Source organism: Diabrotica undecimpunctata, chromosome 10 (genome assembly GCF_040954645.1).
Source record: "Diabrotica undecimpunctata isolate CICGRU chromosome 10, icDiaUnde3, whole genome shotgun sequence".
In the NCBI taxonomy this organism is placed as follows: Eukaryota; Metazoa; Arthropoda; class Insecta; order Coleoptera; family Chrysomelidae; genus Diabrotica; species Diabrotica undecimpunctata.
The window spans coordinates 55,235,085-55,259,990 of NC_092812.1; the positions used below are offsets into that span (position 1 = coordinate 55,235,085).

At 33.4% G+C, this 24,906-nt stretch overlaps 1 protein-coding gene across 2 annotated transcripts in view; it reads right to left on the minus strand.

Annotated features, from left to right (window-relative positions):
• Nucleotides 1-1,207: 1,207 nt before the first annotated feature.
• LOC140451988 (cullin-associated NEDD8-dissociated protein 1-like) overlaps nt 1,208-24,906 on the minus strand; it is a 28,451-nt gene continuing 4,752 nt past the window's right edge. The window contains exons 1-5 of one of the 2 annotated variants that reach the window (XM_072545989.1): nt 21,102-21,316; nt 15,790-15,959; nt 12,663-12,873; nt 5,860-5,966; nt 1,208-1,452 (exon numbers count right to left, since the gene is read on the minus strand). In XM_072545989.1, coding sequence (XP_072402090.1) covers nt 5,919-5,966; nt 12,663-12,873; nt 15,790-15,959; nt 21,102-21,137 — 465 coding nt within the window. In that variant the 5' untranslated portion in view covers nt 21,138-21,316 and the 3' untranslated portion in view covers nt 1,208-1,452; nt 5,860-5,918. Of the gene's footprint in view, nt 1,453-5,859; nt 5,967-12,662; nt 12,874-15,789; nt 15,960-21,101; nt 21,317-24,906 lie in introns of those variants that run through there. The other variant, XM_072545988.1, reaches the window with a different exon arrangement.

The following is a 24,906-nucleotide window of genomic DNA, read 5'->3' on the forward strand; positions in this document are numbered from 1 at the left end:
TTCACAAATTAACTAAATGCATTTTTATGATCTATGCCGCGAGGTATCCCAAATTTAAAAAAAATACATCAAATTTTCATTGATTAGAAACGGAAATATTGCGACTTTTATAAATTTGGATTTATGAATTCAGTTTTTGAAATGGTAAACTCGCTTCGCAGAGCATTCGTTGAAATTAGAAATCACCGCATATGTATGCGTGCTCAACGCACTCCATTATTCGTGGAAAAATGTCTGAGGAGCTGCTTATGGTTAGTGCCGCGTTTGTGGTTATTAGTTTATTAAAAAAGAAAAAACAAAGAAAAAATAGGAGATGGTGGACGACGCATTTATTTATAAGAAGAGCCCTACAAATGAAGTCCGATTTACTAGTAGATTTGGCGTTAGAACCTAATACTGGACAATTTCAAAATTTTACACGTATGTCAGTACAAGACTTTGAACGCCTTTTAAATGATATAGGCCCCCTAATAAAGAAAAACGACACAGTCTTAAGAAAAGCCATACCTGTTAAGGAACGTTTACTGATCACATTAAGATTTCTGACCACAGGGGATTCTTACACAAGTCTCCAGTATCTTTTCAAAGTTTCCAAACAATCTATTTCACAAATAGTACCCGAAGTATGTTTAGCCCTAATTGAAAACTTGCGGGAGTGCGTAAAGGTAAAGTATTGAGACGACACCAAATATTTATTTTTATTAAATAGTAAGTTACAAACTTAAATGCTAATTACATAATAATATCTAATAACACATAATAATATGTACATATAAATGAAAACTGGAAAAACTTATTGAGAAGTATTTGTTGGCTATTCTAGTGTATAGCTTATAGGCTTAAAAGTAGCAAACAAGTTCTGTGCAGTTGGTGTATTGTATCCAGATGTATCCATATTATTTGAAGGTTGACTATTCTCAGTTGCTGATGCATTTGTTAGAGGGTCGGAATAAAAGGTATACTGACTTATGGAAGGGTTGGGAAGAGAAAGATTAACTAGGCTATGTTGCTGAAAAGAGCTTTCAGAAGACGGCCCGTCATAGTTTCCTAGATCTGCTTCGAAAAGTATATTGTTGATAGCATGTTCAACCATTATTTCTGCTCTTCTAGAATAGGTTCTTAATTTTGACGCGATGTGTTGCCCATAGATGTCAAACGGATCTTCCGCTTTCTCTCGTCTAGAACTGCGGGCTTGTGCCTCCTTCATAATTTTATAAGCTTCTGCTACTTTGGGATCTTCGTTTACCTTACGTTTTTTTGGAAAACTCTAAGGCTTTTTTGCTATTGGACTTGAAGTTTTTCTATGCACAGGTTTTTCTGCATCATTACCATTTGGTGGGCCACTGTCTGTTCAGCAATCAGGTCATTGGGTTGTGTCACATTATTATCGGACTTAGTCACATTTTCTTCTTCGATTAAAGACTCATTTAGGTCAGTAACTTCTCCATAGTCCTACAAAGAATAACAGAGTTTAGTATGCATATGTGTGGTAGATAATTTTTTAGAGTTTTTTTAGATTAATAGAAAATATAGTTTTTTAAATACGTAGTACTTCTATAGTCTGGCAAACATTTCTATGCCTCATAAAAGAATGCAGGTATCCTAAGGTTACTACATATAACAATGTATTTTTATTATTGTTCGTTAATTAACCATAACAATGGTTATGGTTAATTAACGAACATTGGGACAATAACAAACATTAAATTAAATATCGGGACAACCTGTATTGCTTTTGGTACCCACATTAAAATTTTAAATCTCCCTGTTGATAATATTTAAAATATTAAAAACACTGATTTTTTAGATTCCCACTACACCACAAGAGTGGAAGACAATATCAAATCTATTTGAAGATATTTGGAATTTTCCACATTGCGTTGGTTCAATGGATGGGAAGCATATTATAATACAAAATCCCATTAAAACGGGGAGTGAATACTACAATTATAAATCTTTTTTTAGTATTTTTCTTTTGGCATTCGTTGACGCAGATTATTCATTTTTATTTGTTGACGTTGAGGATCTCAAGGAAGAATCTCAGACGGTGGAGTATTTGGAAGTACGAAATTGTATGATCTTATTGAGAAAGGAAAATTAAACCTTCCTGAAAACGATGCACTTCCCGGTAGAGATCGACCTGTACCTTATATAATTGTAGCCGATGAAGCCTTTGCGCTTACTGAAAATATAATGAAGCCATATTCAGGACAGCACCGTCAAGGATCACCTGAGAGGATTTTTAACTATCGCCTCAGTAGGGCCCGTAGAATAGTTGAAAATGTGTTTGTTTTTCACATTTTAAGGAAGCCAATTTTACTAGAACCAGAAAAAGTAAAAATTATTGTAATGACTATAGCGTATCTTCACAATTTTCTAAGGAATTCTCCCTTTTCTAGAAATATATATACACCTCCTGGAACTTTTGATAATGGCACACATAAAAACATACCAGGGGAATTGAGAACTGCTCAAGACAATGCCAATAGTTTGTTGCCTATTCAAAATATTCCACGTAGATCTTCCGAAAACGCAAAAATGAATTTACGGAATATTTCATAAAAAATGGACATGTACCTTGGCAAGATTCCGTGTGGATGTTGTCTGTCGCCCATCGGACTCGTCCCCAGGTGGTGGATAGGGGAACGCCCTAACCAGTCCTAGGACTGGCGGGTAGGTGGGAAATAAAATACCACCCGTGAACCAAAACAGACTGGCATGACAACCCAACAGAGTCCCTGGCCCTCCAGGTTGGGGGTTAGGCTAGAGGCTAACAACCTCTTCCTGTAAAAATCATATGTTACGGAACCTCAAGGACTATTAGCCGGACGGAACTTACGACGACGACACTGCAAACGAAAAATGGAATTAAGATTAGGAACATGGAACACCCGAACCCTGTACCGAGCTGGAGCACTCGCATCTCTACTAGACATAGTGAACATGTACAGAGTAGATGTTTTGGCACTGCAGGAAATGCGATGGACGGGAACAGGCATTCTTGATAAGAGAACCCACTCCATATATTACAGCTGCAATGAAAACCAACACATAGATGGAGTGGGATTTATAGTAAACCAAAGAACAAAAGGCCTAGTTATTGATTTTAAAGCCTACAGTCAAAGAATGTGCTATTTACGCTTAAAAGGTAAATTCTTTAATTACAGCTTAATTAATGCACATGCCCCGACCGACGACAAACTAGAAGACATTAAAGAACAGTTTTTCGAAGACCTAGAACAAGCCTACAGAAGATGCCCCAAAAATGACATTAAAATAGTGCTAGGTGACATGAATGCAAGAATAGGACGAGAGCATGTTTTTATGCCGACTATAGGAAGGCATAGCCTACACAACATCAGTAGCGATAATGGATTACGACTGATAAACTTAGCAGCAGCACTGAACATGACCGTCGCTAGCACCTATTTTGAACACAAGAATATACACAAGGTAACCTGGACCTCCCCTGATTTAAGAACAACTAGTCAGATTGATCACATCTTAATAGATTCAAGACACGGAACGGACATAATAAACTGCAGAAGTTATAGAGGCGCAAACATAGACTCAGACCATTGTTTAGTGATCTCAACACTAAGGGCTAGAATTTCAAACTCCAACAAAGAAAAAGAAATAAATAGAAAGAAATGGAATGTACAGAAGCTGAGAGATGCAACTGTTGCAAAACAGTACTGGGAAAATGTTACCAATAGGTTAAGGAATCAAAGTCTAGGCGAAGAAGACCAGAGAGATATAGACTCATTCTGGAACAGGATAAGGGAAGATATTGAGTCAGCAGCACAAGATGAAATAGGAACAGAAACTTGAACCCGAAAAAATCACTGGTTTGACGATGAATGCAAAGACGCAACACAGAAAAAAAATGAAGCCTATGCAAAAATGCTTACCCGCCGAACTAGAACAAGTATAGAGAATTACCAGACAAAGAGAAGAGAAGAAAAGAAAATACACAGAATGAAGAAACGAAACCACTTAAAAAAGGAACTTCAATATATAGAAGACCTCAACAGAGAGAAAGAATTCAGAACATTCTATAAGAAAGTTAACATCAACAGAAAAGAATTTAAGGCAAACACAAATCAATGTAGAAGTTTAAATGGCGATCTCTTAACAACAAGAACAGACGTACTAAACCGATGGACGGAATATTTTAACCAGATACTTAATATAGAGGAAGAAGAAAACCCGGAAGACGAAAGCTGCGAGGTAAGCGGAGCAGACGAGAGGGAGGAGGATCCACCAACGATCCTGGAAGTTAAAGACGCTGTAAACAAACTAGCCAGAAACAAATCACCCGGAATAGATAATCTCCCAGCGGAATTATATAAAGAAGGTGGCCACGATATCATAATAGCCCTACAGCAGCTTATAAAAGAAATATGGATACAGAAGTCCCTTCCCAATGATTGGAATATTGGAATACTTTGCACCATACACAAAAAGGGTGATATCTTTGAATGCTCTAACTATCGAGGAATTACGCTCCTAAATGCAGCGTATAAAATATTCTCCAATATACTATGCCATCGTATGGCACCATATGCAGAGCGAATAATAGGACAATACCAGGCTGGTTTCAGAGGTGGTAAATCAACAATTCATCAGATTTCAACCCTAAGACAAATTCTAGAGAAAACACTGGAATACGGTGTAGACACGCACCACATATTTATAGACTACAAGGCAGCCTACGACTCTGTAAATAGAAGAGAATTGTTTAGAGCAATGATAGACCTAGGAGTACCAAATCAGTTGGTAAATTTAACCAAACTAACCCTTGAAAAAGTTGAATGCAAAGTACGAATCCAGGGGGAACTCTCTGAACCTTTTAAAACAAATAACGGGCTACGTCAGGGAGACCCACTCTCCTGTATACTATTCAATCTAGCTCTGGAAAAAGTAATACGTACGTCACAAATCACAACTACCGGTTCAATATATAACAAATCTGTGCAAATCTTGGCATATGCTGATGATATCAATATTGTTGGGAGAACGGAAAACGCAGCACGAGAGGCGTACGTAGCATTAAAGGAAGCGGCTACAAAAATGGGTTTAATAATAAACACCAACAAAACAAAATACATGAAAATAGGTACGCAACCACAAACACTACGGCCACTTTTTATAGAAAATGACGTCATCGAAGCAGTTAACGAATTTGTATACCTGGGAACGCTCGTCAATACTGAAAATGACACTACCGCAGAGATAAACCGCAGAATTTGCACGGCTAATAGATGCTATTTTGGGCTTAATCTCCTTTTTAAATCTAGTTATATCAAGAAATACAAAAGTAAAACTCTACAAAACAATAATACGCCCAGTCCTAACATATGGTTCAGAAACCTGGACTTTAACAAAAAGCAATGAAAACATGTTAGGATGTTTCGAAAGAAAAATACTAAGGCGCATCTATGGAGCGGTAAATGAAAATGGTGTCTGGAGAAGACGATATAACTTCGAACTCTATAGGATATACCAGGAACCAGATATCGTAAAACACATAAAGATAGGACGTCTGAGGTGGGTAGGCCATGTAATGCGGATGGAGCAAACCGACCCAGCTAGAAAAACGCTCCTTGATAGACCTATTGGTCAAAGAAGAAGAGGAAGACCCAGAACAAGATTCCTAGATAACATAGACCAAGATATGAGAAATATGGAAATACGAGCTTGGCGGAGGAAGGCGATGGATAGGGACGATTGGAGAAAAATTCTTGGGGAGGCTAGGACCCACACAGGGTTGTAAAGCCAAAATGATGATGATGATGATGACCTTGGCAAGATAATTATGACTAATTTAAAAAATGTGTATCATGTATAAATACCTACCATTTCTCGAGTTTCTGTATCTAGGGTGCAATTTGGTTGGTCTTTGTCAAGCAGAAATTTCATCCGTTCAAAAACAAACCATCTGGAAACAAAAATTTCAGTTGTACCTAAAATACATAAATAAACCCATTATTACATATAAGCTTAAGTAGACTTTTATTTTTATAACTTTTTAAGCTATATTTTTTACCTATCCTAAGGTTACCTATCATAAGTTTACCTTTACCTAAGTTTAAAATTATGCATATTTGTTTAAAAATTATCTAATATAGGAATAAAACCTAAAAGTTCAGTCGTCGTTGTTAATTTACTTAAAGAAAGAACTTTAAAGAAATCTTAAAACAAAAACACAAAAGTAATTTACCATTTTTATTTTTTGATGTATGGTGTACAGGATGTCCCAATTTGTGGGTTACTAAACTTTTATGCACAAAATTCATTAGTGTACTTGAAAAAAGGTCATTTTGACGGAGGTATTATGAGCCAAACTAGATGTTTTTTAAATGGAACACTCTGTATTTTTTTGTCCCAAGAAATTGGTTCTTTTATTACCGCTTTAATGATGTACCACATTTGTATATTTATACACTAATTTTTATTTTCAACCGGCATCTCAAAAGCCTTGGTAGCCCATTTTTGTTTGCAGCATTAAAAGTTTGACGAAAAAGTAGCACAGGTCGTTAAAACCGCAATGCTTTATCTTCCATAACAACCGAAATAACCTATAAAAGTGTCCGAATTGGGACACCCTGTACTTACTGTAAAAACACAATACCTTTTCCTGTACCCACGGACTTTTTGCATTTGCACATTTGAGGCCCAAGTAAGCTGCTCATTTTCTTCTTCACAACTGCTGAATCTATATCAAGATTTCTTGAAATCGACTTTCTTTTTTTGTTTTTGAATAATAAAACTTATTTTTTGGATCCCATAATATAGGGTTTTCTTCATACAAATCTATTAAATGCAAACATTCTTCATTTGACCACTCCATTTTACACATAAATGAATAAAACTCAATAAATCCGAACTTGTCTTGCAAATGCAACAAATCCCCACGCCATCCGTCTAGATAGTGGCTTCCCACGATCGGCGATTCTACAGATCATCGCAGACAGCCGATCAGCACGGACGGCAACGCACCGCAGACAGAGCTCTTCCTACGGTCCGTGACAGTAGTGTTTGATTTAACGTTATTTCAAAATGCCAAGTGAAAGAGAACGTATCGTTGCTGCAGCTGCGGCTTTGGTATTAATTAGTAATTACCATATTATGCGATCTAGTAACAGGAAAAAGAAACCACGCCACTGGAGGATATCAGAATACAACAAAAGTCGTTTAAAGTAAGTGTATCTATAATTTTATTTTCTGCTTTGACACCCCTAAGTAGCAGTGGTATCACGGGAGAAAATTAATAAATGAACATGCTGTGACGTCGGTGGGATAATGCATGTTAATAACTTTGTTTTCAGGTATAACGGAACTGATATGCTCCTTGATTTCCAAAAAGAGCCAGACAACACATTCTTTAATTTTTGTAGGATGACTCCAAGTATTTTCGAATACCTTCTGAATAAAATTGGCCCAGTTATATCAAGGAATGATACCAACATGCGAAAATCTGTTCCTGTTCAAGAACGGTTTGCAATTGCACTTAGATTTTTGGCTACACAAGCTTGAGTTATCTTTTTAAAGTCTCCATACAAACAATTTCAAGATGTGTCGATGACGTTTGTGAAGCGTTGATGGTAGAATTGAAGGAAGAAATAAAAGTAAGTAATGTGAGAATCAATTATTTATTAGAAAGTATTTTTTTAATATAGGTACCACTGGTAGCAAAGATCTAATCAAAAATTACATTTTCGAAATATTGTTTCATCTGGTTAATATTGTTATTTGGAGTGTTTATGTTGTGGAAGCGGTTGAGAGCTGGATTATTGAGGGTTATCTGGGGATGGTTGTGAGTATGATGATTGAAAGTTACCTGGGAATGGCACTGAGACTTATACTGTGAGAATTACTGTGGGTTGGATGATTGAGGGATGGGGATGGTTGTGAGTATGATGATTGGGAGTAACCTGGAGATGGCACTGAGACTTGATATTATGGGGATTGCTGTGGGTTGGATGATTGTGGGGTTCGATTAGTTATTAATATTTTCATGTCCGATTTGAGTCATGACTAGAGGACTGGATTATATGCAAAATTTACAATAATAATTTACAAAAAAAAAAACAATAAAAATATGTAAATGTATTTTACCTATTGTATATTTTACCGTTTTATTTGTGAAGTTTAGAAAATATAACAATCAATAATAACACAGTTTGTTTTAAATTCTAACCACACTGTATTTAACCTATACTTTAAATTTTTTATTAAAATAAGTACATATACCTTTTTCTGAAGTAAAAATGCATTTTCGCATACTATTTGTGCATAGACAGCTTGTTTTAAGATGCAAGTTGCAAGCATATTTTAGACATTTTGTAGTGCATATTTTCAGTCTTTAGTAATGAAAAATAAGAAAAAGATTGATATTAGTAGTTACACATAGGTATAAAGTTTAATTACAATAAATATTTACTTACCTCAGAACTCTTCCTTTGTTTTTGGTTTATAGACATCATCCAAAAAATTTGCTATTATATCATAAAAAGGCCACTCAGGCTTGTAAACATCATCAGCCCCACTACCAGTTCACATCCATTCTCTAACTTTTGTTTTTTGCCTTCTGTATGTCGACATTAAATTATCTCTCTTCTTTTTTAATTCTTTAATCGAAATAGTACTATTGTTCAATTGATTTTTTATTCGGTTCCATGCATCGTATGCATCGTTTCGGTTCTTATGCTCTGGCGCCGTGGAATTCCATAAACTTGGTTAATTTTGATACAAATTTAAAAAATCAAAAATAACTTCGTTTGTCCATTCCATTTTTTAACAAAAAACTGCAAAACAACTTTGACAACACTACAAACAACTACTCGTGACAACGAATGAAAAACTTCTGACTTGCACTTGTCGTTTGTTAAAACACAGACGCGCTCGGATCTCGTCGCACGAGCATGTACCGCACCTTTGATGTTACCGACTCTAGATGGATAGGACGCACCAGCACGGACGTGCCTGTGCTACCACGGACGAGACCATTGCATGTGGTTGTCTTTTTAACGACAAATCACATGCTATGATTTTTCTTAAGTTAAAGTTATAATCGAATGAACTATCTTCCAATAAAGTCATCCCAGAAATGCAACTCAAACATATTGACAACTGACAATTATCATTCTAAAGTCATCTACTTTAAAATTTATAATTTAATATAAAATTTATAATATATGTCCGAATTGTCAATATGAATGAGCCAGATAAAATTAAAGTGTTAGATGAAATTTTTACCAAGTAACACAAACAAAATTTGTTTAATTTATGAATGTTTTGTATTTTGAGAATGAGTTCCGAAGTAGACATAGAAACATCAAAATAAACTTATTTTAATACACTTCGTGGCTTATTCCCAATAAAAATGGTAAATTGTATAGAGCTGAAGTTTGAACCTAAGTATATTAAGTTAGAGGGACAGGTAATAATTAGACTGAGCATGACAACTTTAATCTCGATATAGTATCTGTATATCTAAGGCCAGAGGGCAAGTGGGAAATGTATGAATACAGGAATAGTCTTGATATATGTGTAAAAGGAGGAGAGTACTTTGGTGAATTGGAACTTTTTCAAAGGACAAATGCTCATGGAAGGAGGATTATAGGATTTTGTGAGGAAAATGATCTAGCAGTCTTGAATGGTAAAAAATGGTGTAAATTATGAATGAGAGTCTTGACCTAACAGTAAGGTTAAAGTGGTGTAATGTATAATGATAGACCTGATGGGGCTGATGATAGGAAAATGTGTACTTTTTGTAGTGGGAGGAGTTTATGGAGCAATTTTCGGTTTTACAGGAATTGAGGTGGTTCAGGAAAGAAAGATAGGAAAGGTAAGATTAGAATAAGATTAGAACTCATGAGGGTTTAGATTGGAAGGAACTAGTTGGATATGCATAGGATGCATGGAAATTTAGACATAATCTTATGATTTAATTTATCTATTAGCCTCATTACATGCTAATGTATACTTACATGTTAATATGATTAATAATTATTGATTGTTATATGAACAGCTTTTCATCAATCCATTATTGTTTAATCTAAATATGGATGTTAATTGATTTCAATGTACAATTAAAAATTATAATTAGTAGTTGTTTTTTCATACATTTTAATTTTATATTTGTCACTTACAAACCAAAAAAACATTTACGCATTAACCGTTAAAACCTATTGGTCGAACGTGGGAATAGTGTGTGACGATATTTAATTATATTTAAGTAAGTGTGTATTAATCTACAAACATTGTATAATATGTATATTACATGTATTTTTTTTATATCTATACGAACAAATAAAACAAATCACTCTATTGCAAATATTCTTCTTTTTTAAAATTTGATTATTATTAATTAGTCAGATTGAAAAATGTATGCACAATCATATGATCTTAAATAATAATATTATTACATGTTGCCTTAACAAGTTCTGGTGTTTAAACTGAAGTAATCTGTTTATTATTTGTTCATACTATCTGTGTATCTATAGAGTAGGGAAGGCGAGTTAAGTCCCACAGCACTTAGGCCACAATTGACCCATTGTGCATCCTTCCAGCGAACTCTCTTTCTTAGCTCATTGTCCAACTGCCATTTCTAGGAAGGTGGACAAGTCACCAAGGGACATTTCCGTTATAGGCTATTGATTATGTACTTTAGAAAGGAACTGCAACGTTAAAGGAAAGGAACTGCAACTTTTTTTGAATACATTTTTGTCAAAAAAAAATTATGTTCTGACTTTAAAAAGTGACACTTCAATAATAAAATTTAATTTTGAACAACTTTTCTGAAGATGTATATGCACGAAAACTGCATAGAATTCACACAAAGGCACTCTAGTGCATAGGGACAAATTCACCCCTTTCTCAAAAACGTACCCATTTGGGAGTCCATTGACCACATGAAAAAATAAAACTCTTTTAACGTTGTAGTTCCTTTTAGACCTATTTTTTGAGCATAATAAATAGCCTATTATGTGAGCAGGTGTGGGCTGGGGCTCGCCAAACGCGTACTCTCGTATTAACGATAACTCCGGGCATTCATATAGGATATACTCGATAGTTTCGTCTTCTCGTTCGCACTTCCTGCATAAAGGTGTCTACTAGCCCCAGTGAATGTTGTACTACCGCGATTGTTGTAGTTGAACAACCAAAAAGATCCCCAGGTCCTAAGAGTCTTAGGTCTGCCGCCTTCTTATCTTTACTTCTATTGTGTCCTTAAACCCACCTCAGGGTGATGTTATTACCATCCGAAGCTTAAGTTAGTGACTCGTGCCAATCCATTACTAACCCTGATGTGACACGTGGTCTATTCAATGTTAGTAGTGCTTGTCTGCTATCTGTGCAGTTTATTAGTTTTCCCGGCTATACCATTTTGGGTTATCTCTTTTGCGGCAATAGAGATACCAGCCAGTTCTATCTGAACTACGCTGGCATTTTTGCCCATACCCCACTTTAGTCTTAGGTTCAGTGATTTGGAGTATATCCCGCATCCTGAGCCTTCTTCCATTATGGAGCAATCAGTGTATATGCAAGAACCAGAACTTCATCGCTTATGTGCCTCTCGCATAGCCCTTCTATCGTTTTCAAGAGAAACGATGTCAGGCTAATTGGTGGCAAAGCCTTTGGTAGGGTATAATCGATGCTACATGGTTTTGGTATGAAGACCACACGTACCTCTCTCCACTTCCTAGGAATATGCCGCAGAAGGATATCCAGACCCACCGTAGTAGAGTTGAATATATTCCGTCGGGCCCCAGTGTCTTGAAAGGGGTAGCACAATAGGGCCCATCTTACCTTTTCTTCATTAATCACTGTTCTGGCGAAATGCCAGTCGTTCAGTGAGGGTATGATTGTTTCTTCCGCCCAGTTTGGTGCCGTTGAGGCGCTAGAACCGAGGAAGTGTGTTTTCATCAGGATCTAAAGGTTGGAAGTTTTGGTTCCATATTCCTTCGTTAATATGCAGATGTGGGTTCTTTGAGAGCGCTGGAAGCCTGCGGAAAATTCACAGTAGGTTCCCCAAGCAGCTGTCTTTGTCTAAAGCGTCTGAAGAATCCCAATCCTCTGAGTTTGATGTGTTTTGCACTATTAAAAGCTGTTCTTGCTGTCTTCCTGAGGTGTTCCATTTCTGTGATCCGCCAAGAGTTGGTTTTGCAACTTTGCTAAAATTGGGTTTCTCGGAAATTTTGTAAAATAAAAATGAATAATTTCAAACCAAATTGATTTGAAAAGTATTGATTTAGTAAAAAAATCTAAACTGAGTTTAGAAAACTTACTACCTAAAAATCTAAAATTTTTAACAAAATAATAAAATTACTATGAGGCTGAAGCATGTAACTATTTGTTTATTAAAATTTTGATAAAATATCTACCTATATATATGTGTGTTGTGTGTATACCTATGTAATATAATGTTAAGGTTATAAGGTTAAAAATCGGCCTTAGATACTATCTTCCAGAAAAACTAGAAACATTTATAAAAAGGTAAGACTATGAACAAGAACAAGAGTCAGGAAACAATTAACGAGATCAGTGAAGTTGGAGCAAATATTATTAGTGATTGGTTGAGATATTAAAAAAAATTATTGAGAAAAAAAAAATATTTTTCATTTACTTTTTCTATATATAAATATTATTGTACTTACATTATAAACCGCAGTATCTAACACATCAGAGATTATTTCGCAAATATGTTCGGGGAGACTAAATGCTTGAGGAAGCTCAGAAAATATCAATTTGAGAGTATGGATCGAAATGTCCCTTAGCCGACGAAAATTGCTAATTACATTTGTCGATAAAATAGTTAATACGGATTCTACTTCTCTTGGTGGGAATTTTTTGACAAAAGCAGCCAAACTAAAACAAAAAATTTTTAATACTCCTCTTGTTTTGTCTAAGTGTTTTTATTTTTAGTGCAAGGCAAACAAATATTTTGTATAAATACAAAAAAAAAATTTCTTGCTCAGTACCATATGATAAAATGTCTCATTGTACCAGAAAGTAGCACACTAATCTAAGAAATATGGATAACAGGGAAAGTAATGTCCTCTACACCTTAGTCTAGCGGTTTCCAACATTTTTCTTTGTACAAACCCCTTTTAAAAATTGGAATATATCACCGAACCACCTGAGCAGTCGTTAGTGAGAGTAAATCAAACAGTACTATTTGGCCACAGTTCAAATGTGGCAGGTGTGTTACACAATCCGAATGGTATCACTTTGAACTGGTAGAGCCCATTTCCAGCAGAAAATGATGTCTTCTCTTACTAATATCTGCTTTTTAAATCCACAGTGAAAACCATTCCGATCCAGTCAAGGCACTAAGCGTGTCGTCAATACAGGGCAGCAGGTAGCTGTCTTTCATAGTGAAGCTATTCAATCTTCTGTAGTCTACACAATTTGTGTGACCATGATCTATTCGCTGTTAGAAGGGATCTTTGTGTCTTCTGCTACTAACATCTTTTGCCCATTTTGCTGATTTCTAAAGGCGGATAGTAGAATTTCTTCATTACCAAGGACTAAGGTCCTGTTTCCGACATCTACAATAAATCCATGTTCGACATGATGTTGACGCGCAGGATGAAATCGAACCCAGTTCGATTGCCTCTTTTTCTTCCTGACAACATCTCTCCTCAGCTTTCTTTTATTCCAGACGACGTTGTTCCATTGAAGCAATCATATCTCGAACTTCCTCCATCTTGGTCTCACCTTTTGTTTTGACCATAATAATCCATGACAATAAGTTCTTTTACTTGATCCCACTTTTTCTGACACCAATTGGTACATTCTTCTGTTGGTTCAGGGGTTAAGTGAAGTACACATAGATTAAGTAACTTTATGTAACTACTAAATAACAAATATCCCATTAATAATTCTAAATACACACTAATTACTATAGCCTCCAACCATATGGGTATCGCTTACAAAAACACTTGTCTAGTTACAATAACTCAGGCAAGTTGTTTGGATGAGGTAGCCAAACTTAAATTCATCTTCTCAATGTGTCCCATAGATGTTCAATTGAATTGAGGTCTTGGCTGAATTCATATGGATAATCCAGACATCTTCTAAGTATTCATTGACAATTCTAAAACTCCATGCTCATCTAAAATGGTTGTTATATATCTTGCTTCTGTCATGATACCTCTATCCACAAGAAATAAGTCAGTACAACCATTGGAATGTATACCAGCCCAAACCATAACTGTTTCTACCCGATAGGTTACTCAGTTCACAATATTGCATTAGGTAAATCGTTCTCCCTGTCTTCTCCAGATTTTTTCGTGACAGACTGGTGACCTCAAGCAAAAGCTGGACTCATCAGAGAACAAAACATTACTCCAATATGCGTAATTTTATTTTCATGTTCCCTTGCAATAGTAAGTTGAGCCCTGCAGTGTTCCACAGATAGCTATGGGCATAAGGCTGATCTTCTAGATATTAAATCGATTCATGAAGTCCTATATCCAGATCCTGACCTTCGAGTGTACTTAGTTGATTTAAATGAACCCCTGATTGGCTCTTTGCCATTTGTACAACAACTTAAACCTAGCACCTGGGTAGCATAATATTGGTTATGACCATCTTGCACAGCCACAGCTCTTGCAGCATATGCGGGTGTTAATTCCATTTTCATACAATTAAAAATTCTGAACTCAAAATGTTTTAATACCAAATTGGTCTGGTTGTAAATCAGTATGATAACAAATTAATTTCTTGCCACTTATCAAACTTGAATTTTTAACAAAAACATAAATTCTTATTGTTTATAAAACATTCCATAAAAAAATGTAGAAATAATGTATACAGATTATTAACTGTACTTATAATATGAGGGTCCCTCTAAATTTATATATGCAATATAACAAGTCATAAGTTTTAAAACCCAATGGAATATAATTATTTCGTGAAATATTATATAAATATAAAAATTATACAAATATAAAAATTCGTGATCTGGGAATTAATTTAGACTCTAAACTTTTATTTGAATCGCATTATCGCATTATATGTCAATAATGTTGTTGTTGTTTATGTTCTTGTGTATGGTCTCCATCTTATAATATATACATATCAAAAATTGACATAGTTCAACACAAGTTCTTGAAATATGTAGCATATGAACAGGGTATACCTTTTGAATTAAATCAAGTAAATTATGATCAAATTGAAACCCAACTTGGTATTCTCTCATTGTACAACAGACAATTAATTAAAGAAGCAAAGATGCTTTATGGCATAATTAATTCTACAGTCTTGTGTCCTCAGCTACTGGAGCAGGTTGGTCTGCATGTACCTCTACGTAGAACATGATTAAACCAAACTTTATGTTCTTCTTCACAGAAACCAACTATGCGTATTATAATTTTTTATCTCGAGCACTAAGATGGGCAAATATTCACCCAGATCTAGATTTTTCTTGCACCTAAGCGCCAAATTCATTTCTGGTGTCAGGCATGTGTGTTTATTTGAGTGGCTGTGGAATAGGTAATCATCATTTAGATGTGTAAAACTAAATTATGTGATTAAGTTTGTGATATTTATACTTATATTTTTTTGTTTTATTGTATACATTGTTAATCTTATTGGGCAGCAGCCCATTAAAAATAAATAAATCAAACTAGCGATAAATGGGAAATATGTCATGGATTTAATTTTTTGCACATATTGTATATATTTATTTAAAACCTGTAACTTTAGTTTTAAGTAAATAAGTACCAGTTTGATGATTTTATAAAACTATGTTTTTCTAAAATAACATAACTAACTTACCATTTCACTGCTTCATTTTTTATTTGAATTTTTTGATCTTCAAGTAATGCAAGCACTCTATATATAACTTGAATCTGATATTCATCATCAAATATTAACAGACCTTTGGCAACACCTTCAGAAAGATTTTGGACTGCTGACATCCTTACATCAGAGTCTTCAGATGACAACTGCAAAGTTAAAATTAAAACAAATATAATAAATGCAAACATGTTCTGGATAACTTTTTAAAGTTATAAGCCCAAATTCTCTACCTTTGAACGCCTCAAATTGGCATTCACTGATTCTACCATACAACACTTGTTCTATCAAATTTGAAAAAAAAAGTTGTTTAAAAAATACATATACATTCTAATGTACTGGAAAATAGCATATTTATTGAAAACAATTTCAAAAAATCATTTAGAAGTCGTCTGAAGGATAATGATACGAGGCGTCTATGAAGTTAAAAATAAATCTACTGCATAGTTCATTAGGTAGTCTGGATATAATTGATACTGGGAATATAAATGCCAAAACTTACTTTGTTACAATTGTTTAAGGCATAAATGAAAGTAAAATCATTAATATACTTATTAATAATAATAATAATAATCTTTATTAATAGCACATGGCTAGAAAAATATACATATAAATACATCAATTTATACCCTTAAAATTAAATCACAATGCTTTGCTTAACATATATCTTACATAAATTTTTAAATTGAGCTAAGTTTCCAGAAGCCTTAATGTTTTCCGGTAATTCATTGTATTGCTTTAATCCCCTATAAAAAAGATTGTTCTGACCAAAATTAGTGTTGATCCTATTCAGATAAAAGTTATTTCTAGAACGTGTGTTGTGTTCATGTACATCTCGAACAAAGGTACAATTATTACACAAATGCACAGGTATCAGACCATTTAACATTTTATAAACAAAAATCATACTATTACATACAATTGTCTGTCTTACACTTAAAACATTTGCCATTGTTAGCATGTCAGTTCTACTAGTGTATACACTACATCCTAATATTATCCTTAAGGCTTTATTTTGTTTTTTCTGCAGTACATTCATTTGAGAAGCATTCATTAAAAACAGCAATGTAGAGCAAAAATAGAGATGGGGAGCAATAATCGATTTATATATGGTCAACCTAGACCAGCAACTTAAATTTTTTGACATTCTTCCCAATGCATAGATTTTTTTTGCTATTTTGTTTGTAACAAACTTAAAATGTTCAACAAAACTTAAATTTTCATCTATAATACATCCCAAATACTTATACTGAACCACTCTCTCCAAAGCAATATTATTAATTTTTACATCTTTTATTATGTTATTTAATTTAAAAATTTTATTCTTTATAAGCATCATTTTTGTTTTATTTACATTAAGACTTAAGGAATTATTATCGAGCCATTTTAATATATTACATATCTCTTCATTTATTATATCGATTATTTCATCTACCTTATCCCCTATTGCATATATCACAGTATCATCGGCAAACAACTGTACCTTACACTTTTTAACAACATCAACAATATCATTTATATACAGTATGAAAAGAGTAGGACCTAACACAGTTCCCTGTGGCACACCATACAGAGATGTCTGAGCCGATGAAATGGCACCATATTTTGTCACTTGTGTTCTATCAGTCAAATATTCTTGAAACCACTTTATAATTTTTTCACCAAAGCCATACTTTTCCATCTTTCTCAATAGCAGTTGTCTGTTTATGGTTTCAAATGCACGTTTAAAGTCTAAGAAAACCACACCAATCATTTTCCCGCACTCCAGCGCACCCTTCCAGTCAAACAAAACCGTCTGCATTGCACTCTCACAGGAATTTCCTCTCCTAAACCCTGCTTGGAATTTAGTTAACACATTATTGCTTTCCAAGTACTCCACTATTTGATCATTTACACATAATTCCAGCAGTTTTTCGTATGGTGGTACCATATTTATGGGTCGAAATTCCTCACACTTAACAGTTCCATGAACCTTCTCAATTGGTACAACCAGACTTCTCTTCCATTTACTTGGGAATACGCCACTTTCTAGACTACCATTTATAATATGCAAAATTTTGTCGCCTATTACTTCAAAGGAACTCTTTAAAATTTGAACTGTAATACCATCAACATTACTTTCTTTGTTTTTCATTTCTTTCATTTGTTTTTTTAAATCTTTCATTTCTAACATTTTGAATTTTTCCATTTTGCAGTCGACATTTATTGAACTACAAATTTCTTGGTGGGTTTTGTTTGAAATAATGCTATCTGCTATGTTTTTTACACTGTCTAGAAAAAATATATTAAATCTTTCACTTATCTCTTTACCAGTAACCCCCCACCATCAAATATTATTTCACTTTTAGCTTCATGGTTTTTTTTGCCGTTTACAAGTTCCTTTAATGTTTTCCACATTCTTTTTGGGTCGTTCTTACAATCATCTATTTTTTCCTGATAATAATTTTGTTTGGTAATTCTGATTAATGCTACGACTCTATTTCTTTGTTGTTTGAAATCATCCCAGTCAGTATCAGTTTTAGTAAATATAGCCTTTTTGTAATATTGATCTCTTTTTTTAATTTCATCGCAATGTCTTCATTCCACCATAATTTATTTCCCCAAACATCCTTCATATTAATAGACTTTTCTGGAGCAAACTGATCGAGTGCAGACAATACATTAGTTATTAGAATATCAGCATTGTTACTTACATCTATAGAGGAACTTGACGGCCACTGCATATCCATAAGTTTCATTTGAAATCTTGTCACATCCATTATATTGTACTTTCTATAGGTTTTTGTAAGTGTCGTCTCATTGTTTCTACCCAGATCAGCTACAATTATCGAGTGATCTGTAATCTTTGGAGTTGGGAGCACCTTGCAACTAATGTCTTTTTGATTTGTAAGTACTAGGTCAATCCTAGTAGATGTCGATTTTGTAATCCTTGTGTATTCGTTTATTAGCTGATAGGTACCATTTTTAATAATAATATTATTTAATTTCATAGAGTAAAAGTTTATACTTGCCAAATCTATATTAAAGTCTCCCAATATCACAAAGATAGCATCAATCTCAATGATATCTAAAAACACATCCAACTCCTCCAAAAATTCCGCATGACTTGCACTAGGTGAATGGTATAGACAATAGATGTAATATTTCTGGTTTTCTATATTTATTTGTATTCCTGTTAACCATATATTCTTGTTTTTTTCTTCTTTAATAATTTCTTTATAACGATACCTTTTTTGTATATAAATTGATGTTTTTTTTTTATTTATTTATTTATTTATTAACGGGATACCACCCAATTCAATATATACATAAAGTATTACAAGTATTATCTAGTGATACAATAATTACAAAGATATAGCAAATATGTATGAAAAGAATTGGCAATGCAGCCATATAGAAAAAAAAAACAAATATTAAAACTATATAAAGCACATAGCAAATACAAATCACATAAAATTACAAAATTTTTTTTAAACACATTCTACAGACATTTTCCGAAGCGCACAGCAACAAATCAAAGTCTATTCTGTTCCATTCATCTATTCTGTTCTATTCAATGTTCCTCCTGTATGTCTACTTGAAGAAAAACCAACAACTGAGTTGTAGCCATCAATATCTATTTCATTTGATGCAAAATCTGAGGTAACATGGGTCTCCGATAAACACATAATAATTGGCTTTTTCTGACTTGCAATCCATGATAACTGTGTTTTATGTGTGCTAAATCCTTGAATGTTTAGGTACAGAATGGTTGGACTTGATTGCTATATTTTACAATTACCATGTGATAATTCAGGATACCTTATTTTTTCTTGTAATCGCTCTACTACTTTCTTATAGGCTTCACAATTCCTATCATATGCTTTATGTTTCAAATCAATATTGGAAATTTTTAAAACTTCTTCTGCATATTTGCAGTTTACACAACAAACTATACGTGATTTACAGTCTTTTACGTGATGCTCACCAGCGCATTGCTGACAAGTGGGCGTCTCTTTTTTGCACTCTTTTGCAAAGTGACCAAACCTCCAACAATTGTAACACTGTTTAACATTTACACTTTCTCTAAAAAAATAGCTCTTCCAACCAATATGCAACTTTTCATTTTTATTAATGCGTTCGTAGGTATGCACATCCATCTGGAATATAATATTTACCATTCCTTTTCTGTTTTTCATAGTATGGATTACCTTTAGTTCTCTTACACTTGGTTCTGTTGTTATACCATTTTGTACTACAATTTTTTCAATTAGAAGATCTTCATCTTCTATATCCTTTTTATCTAAGTTAAACACTATTATTCTGGGATTCATCTTTTCAGGTACTTTTACATCATAGGACTGGCCCAATGACATTTTTATATTATTACAGACATCCTGTACATTTTCTTTTCCATTACCCGTACATCTTATAGCAACTCCTCCATCTCTAATGTACTTAACTTCTGAAACACCAACTCCCAAGTTGCATGGGTTGATTTTATCTTCAATATTCTTTCTGGTTATTTCACTTGTTTGATTTGAGTCGTTTGGTTTTACTATGATGACTTTTTCTTTTTGTTTTTTCACTGCTTTGCTGTAACTAAGATCGTTATTTGATTTCCACCTTTGGTCACACTGCTCTTTAGTACTACTTTCATTTTTTAAGACTTCATTTTCTTGTTTCAGTAAGTCTATGATTGTGTCCTTGTCTTCTAATGATGCCTCCTTAGTTTTTAATAACTGTTGATAAAGTTTTATGGATTCTCCATTCTGACATTTGAGACAGTAGAATTTCATGACACGGCTTGATAGTTGTAAGACTTTCACTTCAGATGCTGTTAATTCGCCACATTCTTTACAAATTGCATCATTACACCCATCACAGTCAAAAACATCTTTGTTTTTAACTTTAATTTGCTTACACACATTACATTTCATGTTTGAGGTTAGGTTCGGTAAAAATCAAAAAAATTTCGAAAATATTCCCGAAATATTCACAAATCCACAAAGCTAAATGTATATTTAAACGACTTGAATACTTTAATTTTAAAAATATCATCAAATCTTAACGATGATCGTGGATTTATTTTCACACTCCAGTGTCTCACTGTGACAATGTCAATATTCTATTATATTAGTGCATAATGAAAATGTTTCTCTAATCATTATACACATTCTTTGTTATTTTACAGTTTAATGTTTTAAGGGATTAACTAATGTATCACAATACACCTCATAACATCGAAAATTATTTGATGAAACACTACTGTTTTGTCAATTTGAAAAACAAAAGTTTTAAAAATATCTTACCCTTTCCAGATAATCAAAAACCGATAATTCCTCCATATTTAGATAAAAAATTCTATTCAATTGTGAACTGTGAAATAAAATAACACCACCTGATAGCTAGAATCTAGAATTTTCTCGCGCCGGTTGAAGTATTTTAGTACGTTGTAGAAACTGTCAAATTTAAAAATGGCGCATGCGTCTTTTTCTTCTTTTTGTTATTATAGCTCCTACGCCAGGGTGGACAGCCAACTCGAGGCTACTTGTGTTAAATTTTATTATAAATAAAAATCCATTAATACAAGATACTATGATAGTTAAACACCACAGTACATAACAAAAGAGCAATGTAATATATGGTAAGCATAAACACAACAAAAAGTATTGAGCATTATCAATTATAATAAATTTATCAATTGAAAGAATTTTATTAACAGGCTGATTGATTCTTCAGTAAGTTTATTTAAAATGGAATATAAAGTAATTGATGGATAATGATTCAAGAAATGAAAACTATGGGTGAGTGGGAGGAAGGATAAAGCTGTTATGAGCCGATGGAGACAGGTAGAGTGTAGAGGAGAGGAATATCAAGGAGAAGATGGAAGGACTGTGTGGCAAACGACTTAGAGAGAAATGTTTAGATAAGGAAGACAGGACAGACAGAAATGAGTGGTGAAGGAGAGTAAAGACTAGTCACACCTGAAAGGAGAAAAGCTCAGGAAGAAGGTGAATAATGATTCTTATAAATGAATTTTGTGTATAAGTGACTCCTATTATTATATGAAAAGTTTTGAAACCATAGGTTATTGGGAAAATAGTTTGTACTATTTAATATTGATATGATTTTTTACTAATTAAAGTTTTGCAAATGTAATTTGTATTTAATTTTATTTTTAATTATGGGTAACACATATTGTGAATCTAATTTCATATTCAAAAGAACATTAAGATTTCTCCCTATTTTATCAGTGTATCAGCTTATAGGTTGCACAGTATTTCAGAATGACCCAGTATCCATGAGATATACTTATATGTTAAACCTGTTTCTATTTACTGATGAAATAATAATAAGGAATTTATGAAAATCAAACTTTCCTGGCTGAAATGAAAGCATTAAAAAATGAAAATATGCAGCTAAAATCCAAAGTCAAAATACTCCAAGAAAAGGTAAATGATTTAGAGTGTGACAGAATCTCATGCAATATTGATTTTTTTGGTACACAACTAAACGAAGAGGTTAGTGCTTATTCTGTAGTTTTGGAGATTGCAAACGATCCGCTACAGTGTAATATTCAAGTAACAGACATTAAATAAATGTACAAGGAAGAACACAAAAAGAGGCCCTGTCATAGAAATAAAAAACAAAATAATGAAATGTCAACAAGGGAGGAAGTTAGAATCAGATATGCTCAGCTGTAACAAAAACAATAAAACAAAAACCCAAGTATATGTCAATGAGTCTTTTACACAAGATGGCAGAAATTTGTTTACTGGCATACAAAACTAAAAAACAAAAAGGTTATAAATATCTATGGGTTAGAAATGGAAAAATCTATTTGAGAAAATATATGAATATTTGAGGAAACAATAGTTGGATTAGAATAAAATATGAAACAAAATAGCTATAAATCAGAATATTCAAGCTTGTTTATTTGATAGTTTAGAAGAGTTTTATAACACAGTAGGACTAAGTGCTAAGCTTAAAATCCTGTATAAGAATAGCTGCTCAATGAGACAATGGAGTCATGGTTATATCTGGAAGAAGAAAAGTTCTTTAACATCATTGGTTATCAGTCATTTTAAGTATATAGAAAAGTGAGGTGGTGGTATTGGTATTTTAGTAAAAGATCTCTACATAGTTAGTGAAATTACTTGATATCATGATATATGTTCAATGTTATTTCTTTATATTGAAAAAGTCAATATAATTGTTGGTCCAATATATAGACCATGGGCTTTTAGCTTATATGAATTTTATTCTATTCTAGAAGGCAAACTTGACATGTTGAATTAGCTGAACAAGAAATGTTGGATTATAGGTGATATTAATATGGACTATCTATCAAGTACCAAACCAAAAAATGGCGAAGTGCTTCTAAATGTTAACACTTTTTTCTCTTTATAGACTATACATTCACTAATACTAAATCAAATCATGAACTGGCAGTCGTAGAAGTATACATCAGTGATCACTGAATTCAAATCTTGTGAGTCAAACACAGTCCAATCAATCTGAACACTATTGTATGTTTAATAGGCTAAATAAAGACTTCTTCTAGTAGCGCTACAACCGTTTGTGAGTCTTGGCCTGCTTAACAATGTTCTTCCATTCTGCCCTGTCAGATACTCTCCTCTCTATGTCATCTATCTATCTTTTACGGGGTCTTCCTCTTGTTCTGTTTTCTTGGGGCTTCAATCTCTGGACTACTTTTACAGCTCGATTATCTGACATTTTTTCTAGGTGACCAAGCCAGTTTAGTATTTGTGACTTTACAAATCTAACAATATCTGAGCTCTGCATTAGTTCATCCAGCTCGTGGTTCATTTTAATTCTCCACGAACCATTGCTGCATTGGGTTGGTCCAAATATCTTCCTTAGTATTTTGAGCTCAAATATTCTCAGGTGATTTTCATTAGTGGTTGAAATAGTATACATTCTAATGGAAAATAGCATATTTATTGAAAACAATTTCAAAAAATCATTTAGAAGTCGTCTGAAGGATAATGATTCGAGGCGTCTATGAAGTTAAAAATAAATCTACTGCATAGTTCATTAGGTAGTCTGGATGAAAGTTTGTAATTGATACTGGGAATATAAATGCCAAAACTTACTTTGTTACAATTTTTTAAGGCATAAATGAAAGTAAAATCATTAATATACTATCAGTGCATAATGAAAATGTTTCTCTAATCATTATACACATTCTTTGTTATTTTACAGTTTAATGTTTTAAGGGATTAACTAATGTATCACAATACACCTCATAACATCGAAAATTATTTGATGAAACACTACTGTTTTGTCAATTTGAAAAACAAAAGTTTTAAAAATATCTTACCCTTTCCAGATAATCAAAAACCGATAATTCCTCCATATTTAGATAAAAAATTCTATTCAATTGTGAACTGTGAAATAAAATAACATCACCTGATACCTAGAATCTAGAATTTTCTTTCGCGCCGGTTGAAGTATTTTAGTACGTTGTAGAAACTGTCAAATTTAAAAATGGCGCATGCGTCTTTTTCTTCTTTTTGTTATTATAGCTCCTACGCCAGGGTGGACAGCCAGCTCGAGGCTACTTGTGTTAAATTTTATTATAAATAAAAATCCATTAATACAAGATACTATGATAGTTAAACACCACAGTACATAACAAAAGAGCAATTTAATATATGGTAAGCATAAACACAACAAAAAGTATTGAGCATTATCAATTATAATAAATTTATCAATTGAAAGAAATTTTATTAACAGGCTGACTGATTCTTCAGTAAGTTTATTTAAAATGGAATATAAAGTAATTGATGGATAATGATTCAAGAAATGAAAACTATGAGTGAGTGGGAGGAAGGATAAAGCTGTTATGAGCCGATGGAGACAGGTAGAGTGTAGAGGAGAGGAATATCAAGGAGAAGATGGAAGGACTGTGTGGCAAACGACTTAGAGAGAAATGTTTAGATAAGGAAGACAGGACGGACAGAAATGAGTGGTGAAGGAGAGTAAAGACTAGTCACACCTGAAAGGAGAAAAGCTCAGGAAGAAGGTGAATAATGATTCTTATAAATGAATTTTGTGTATAAGTGACTTGTATTATTATATGAAAAGTTT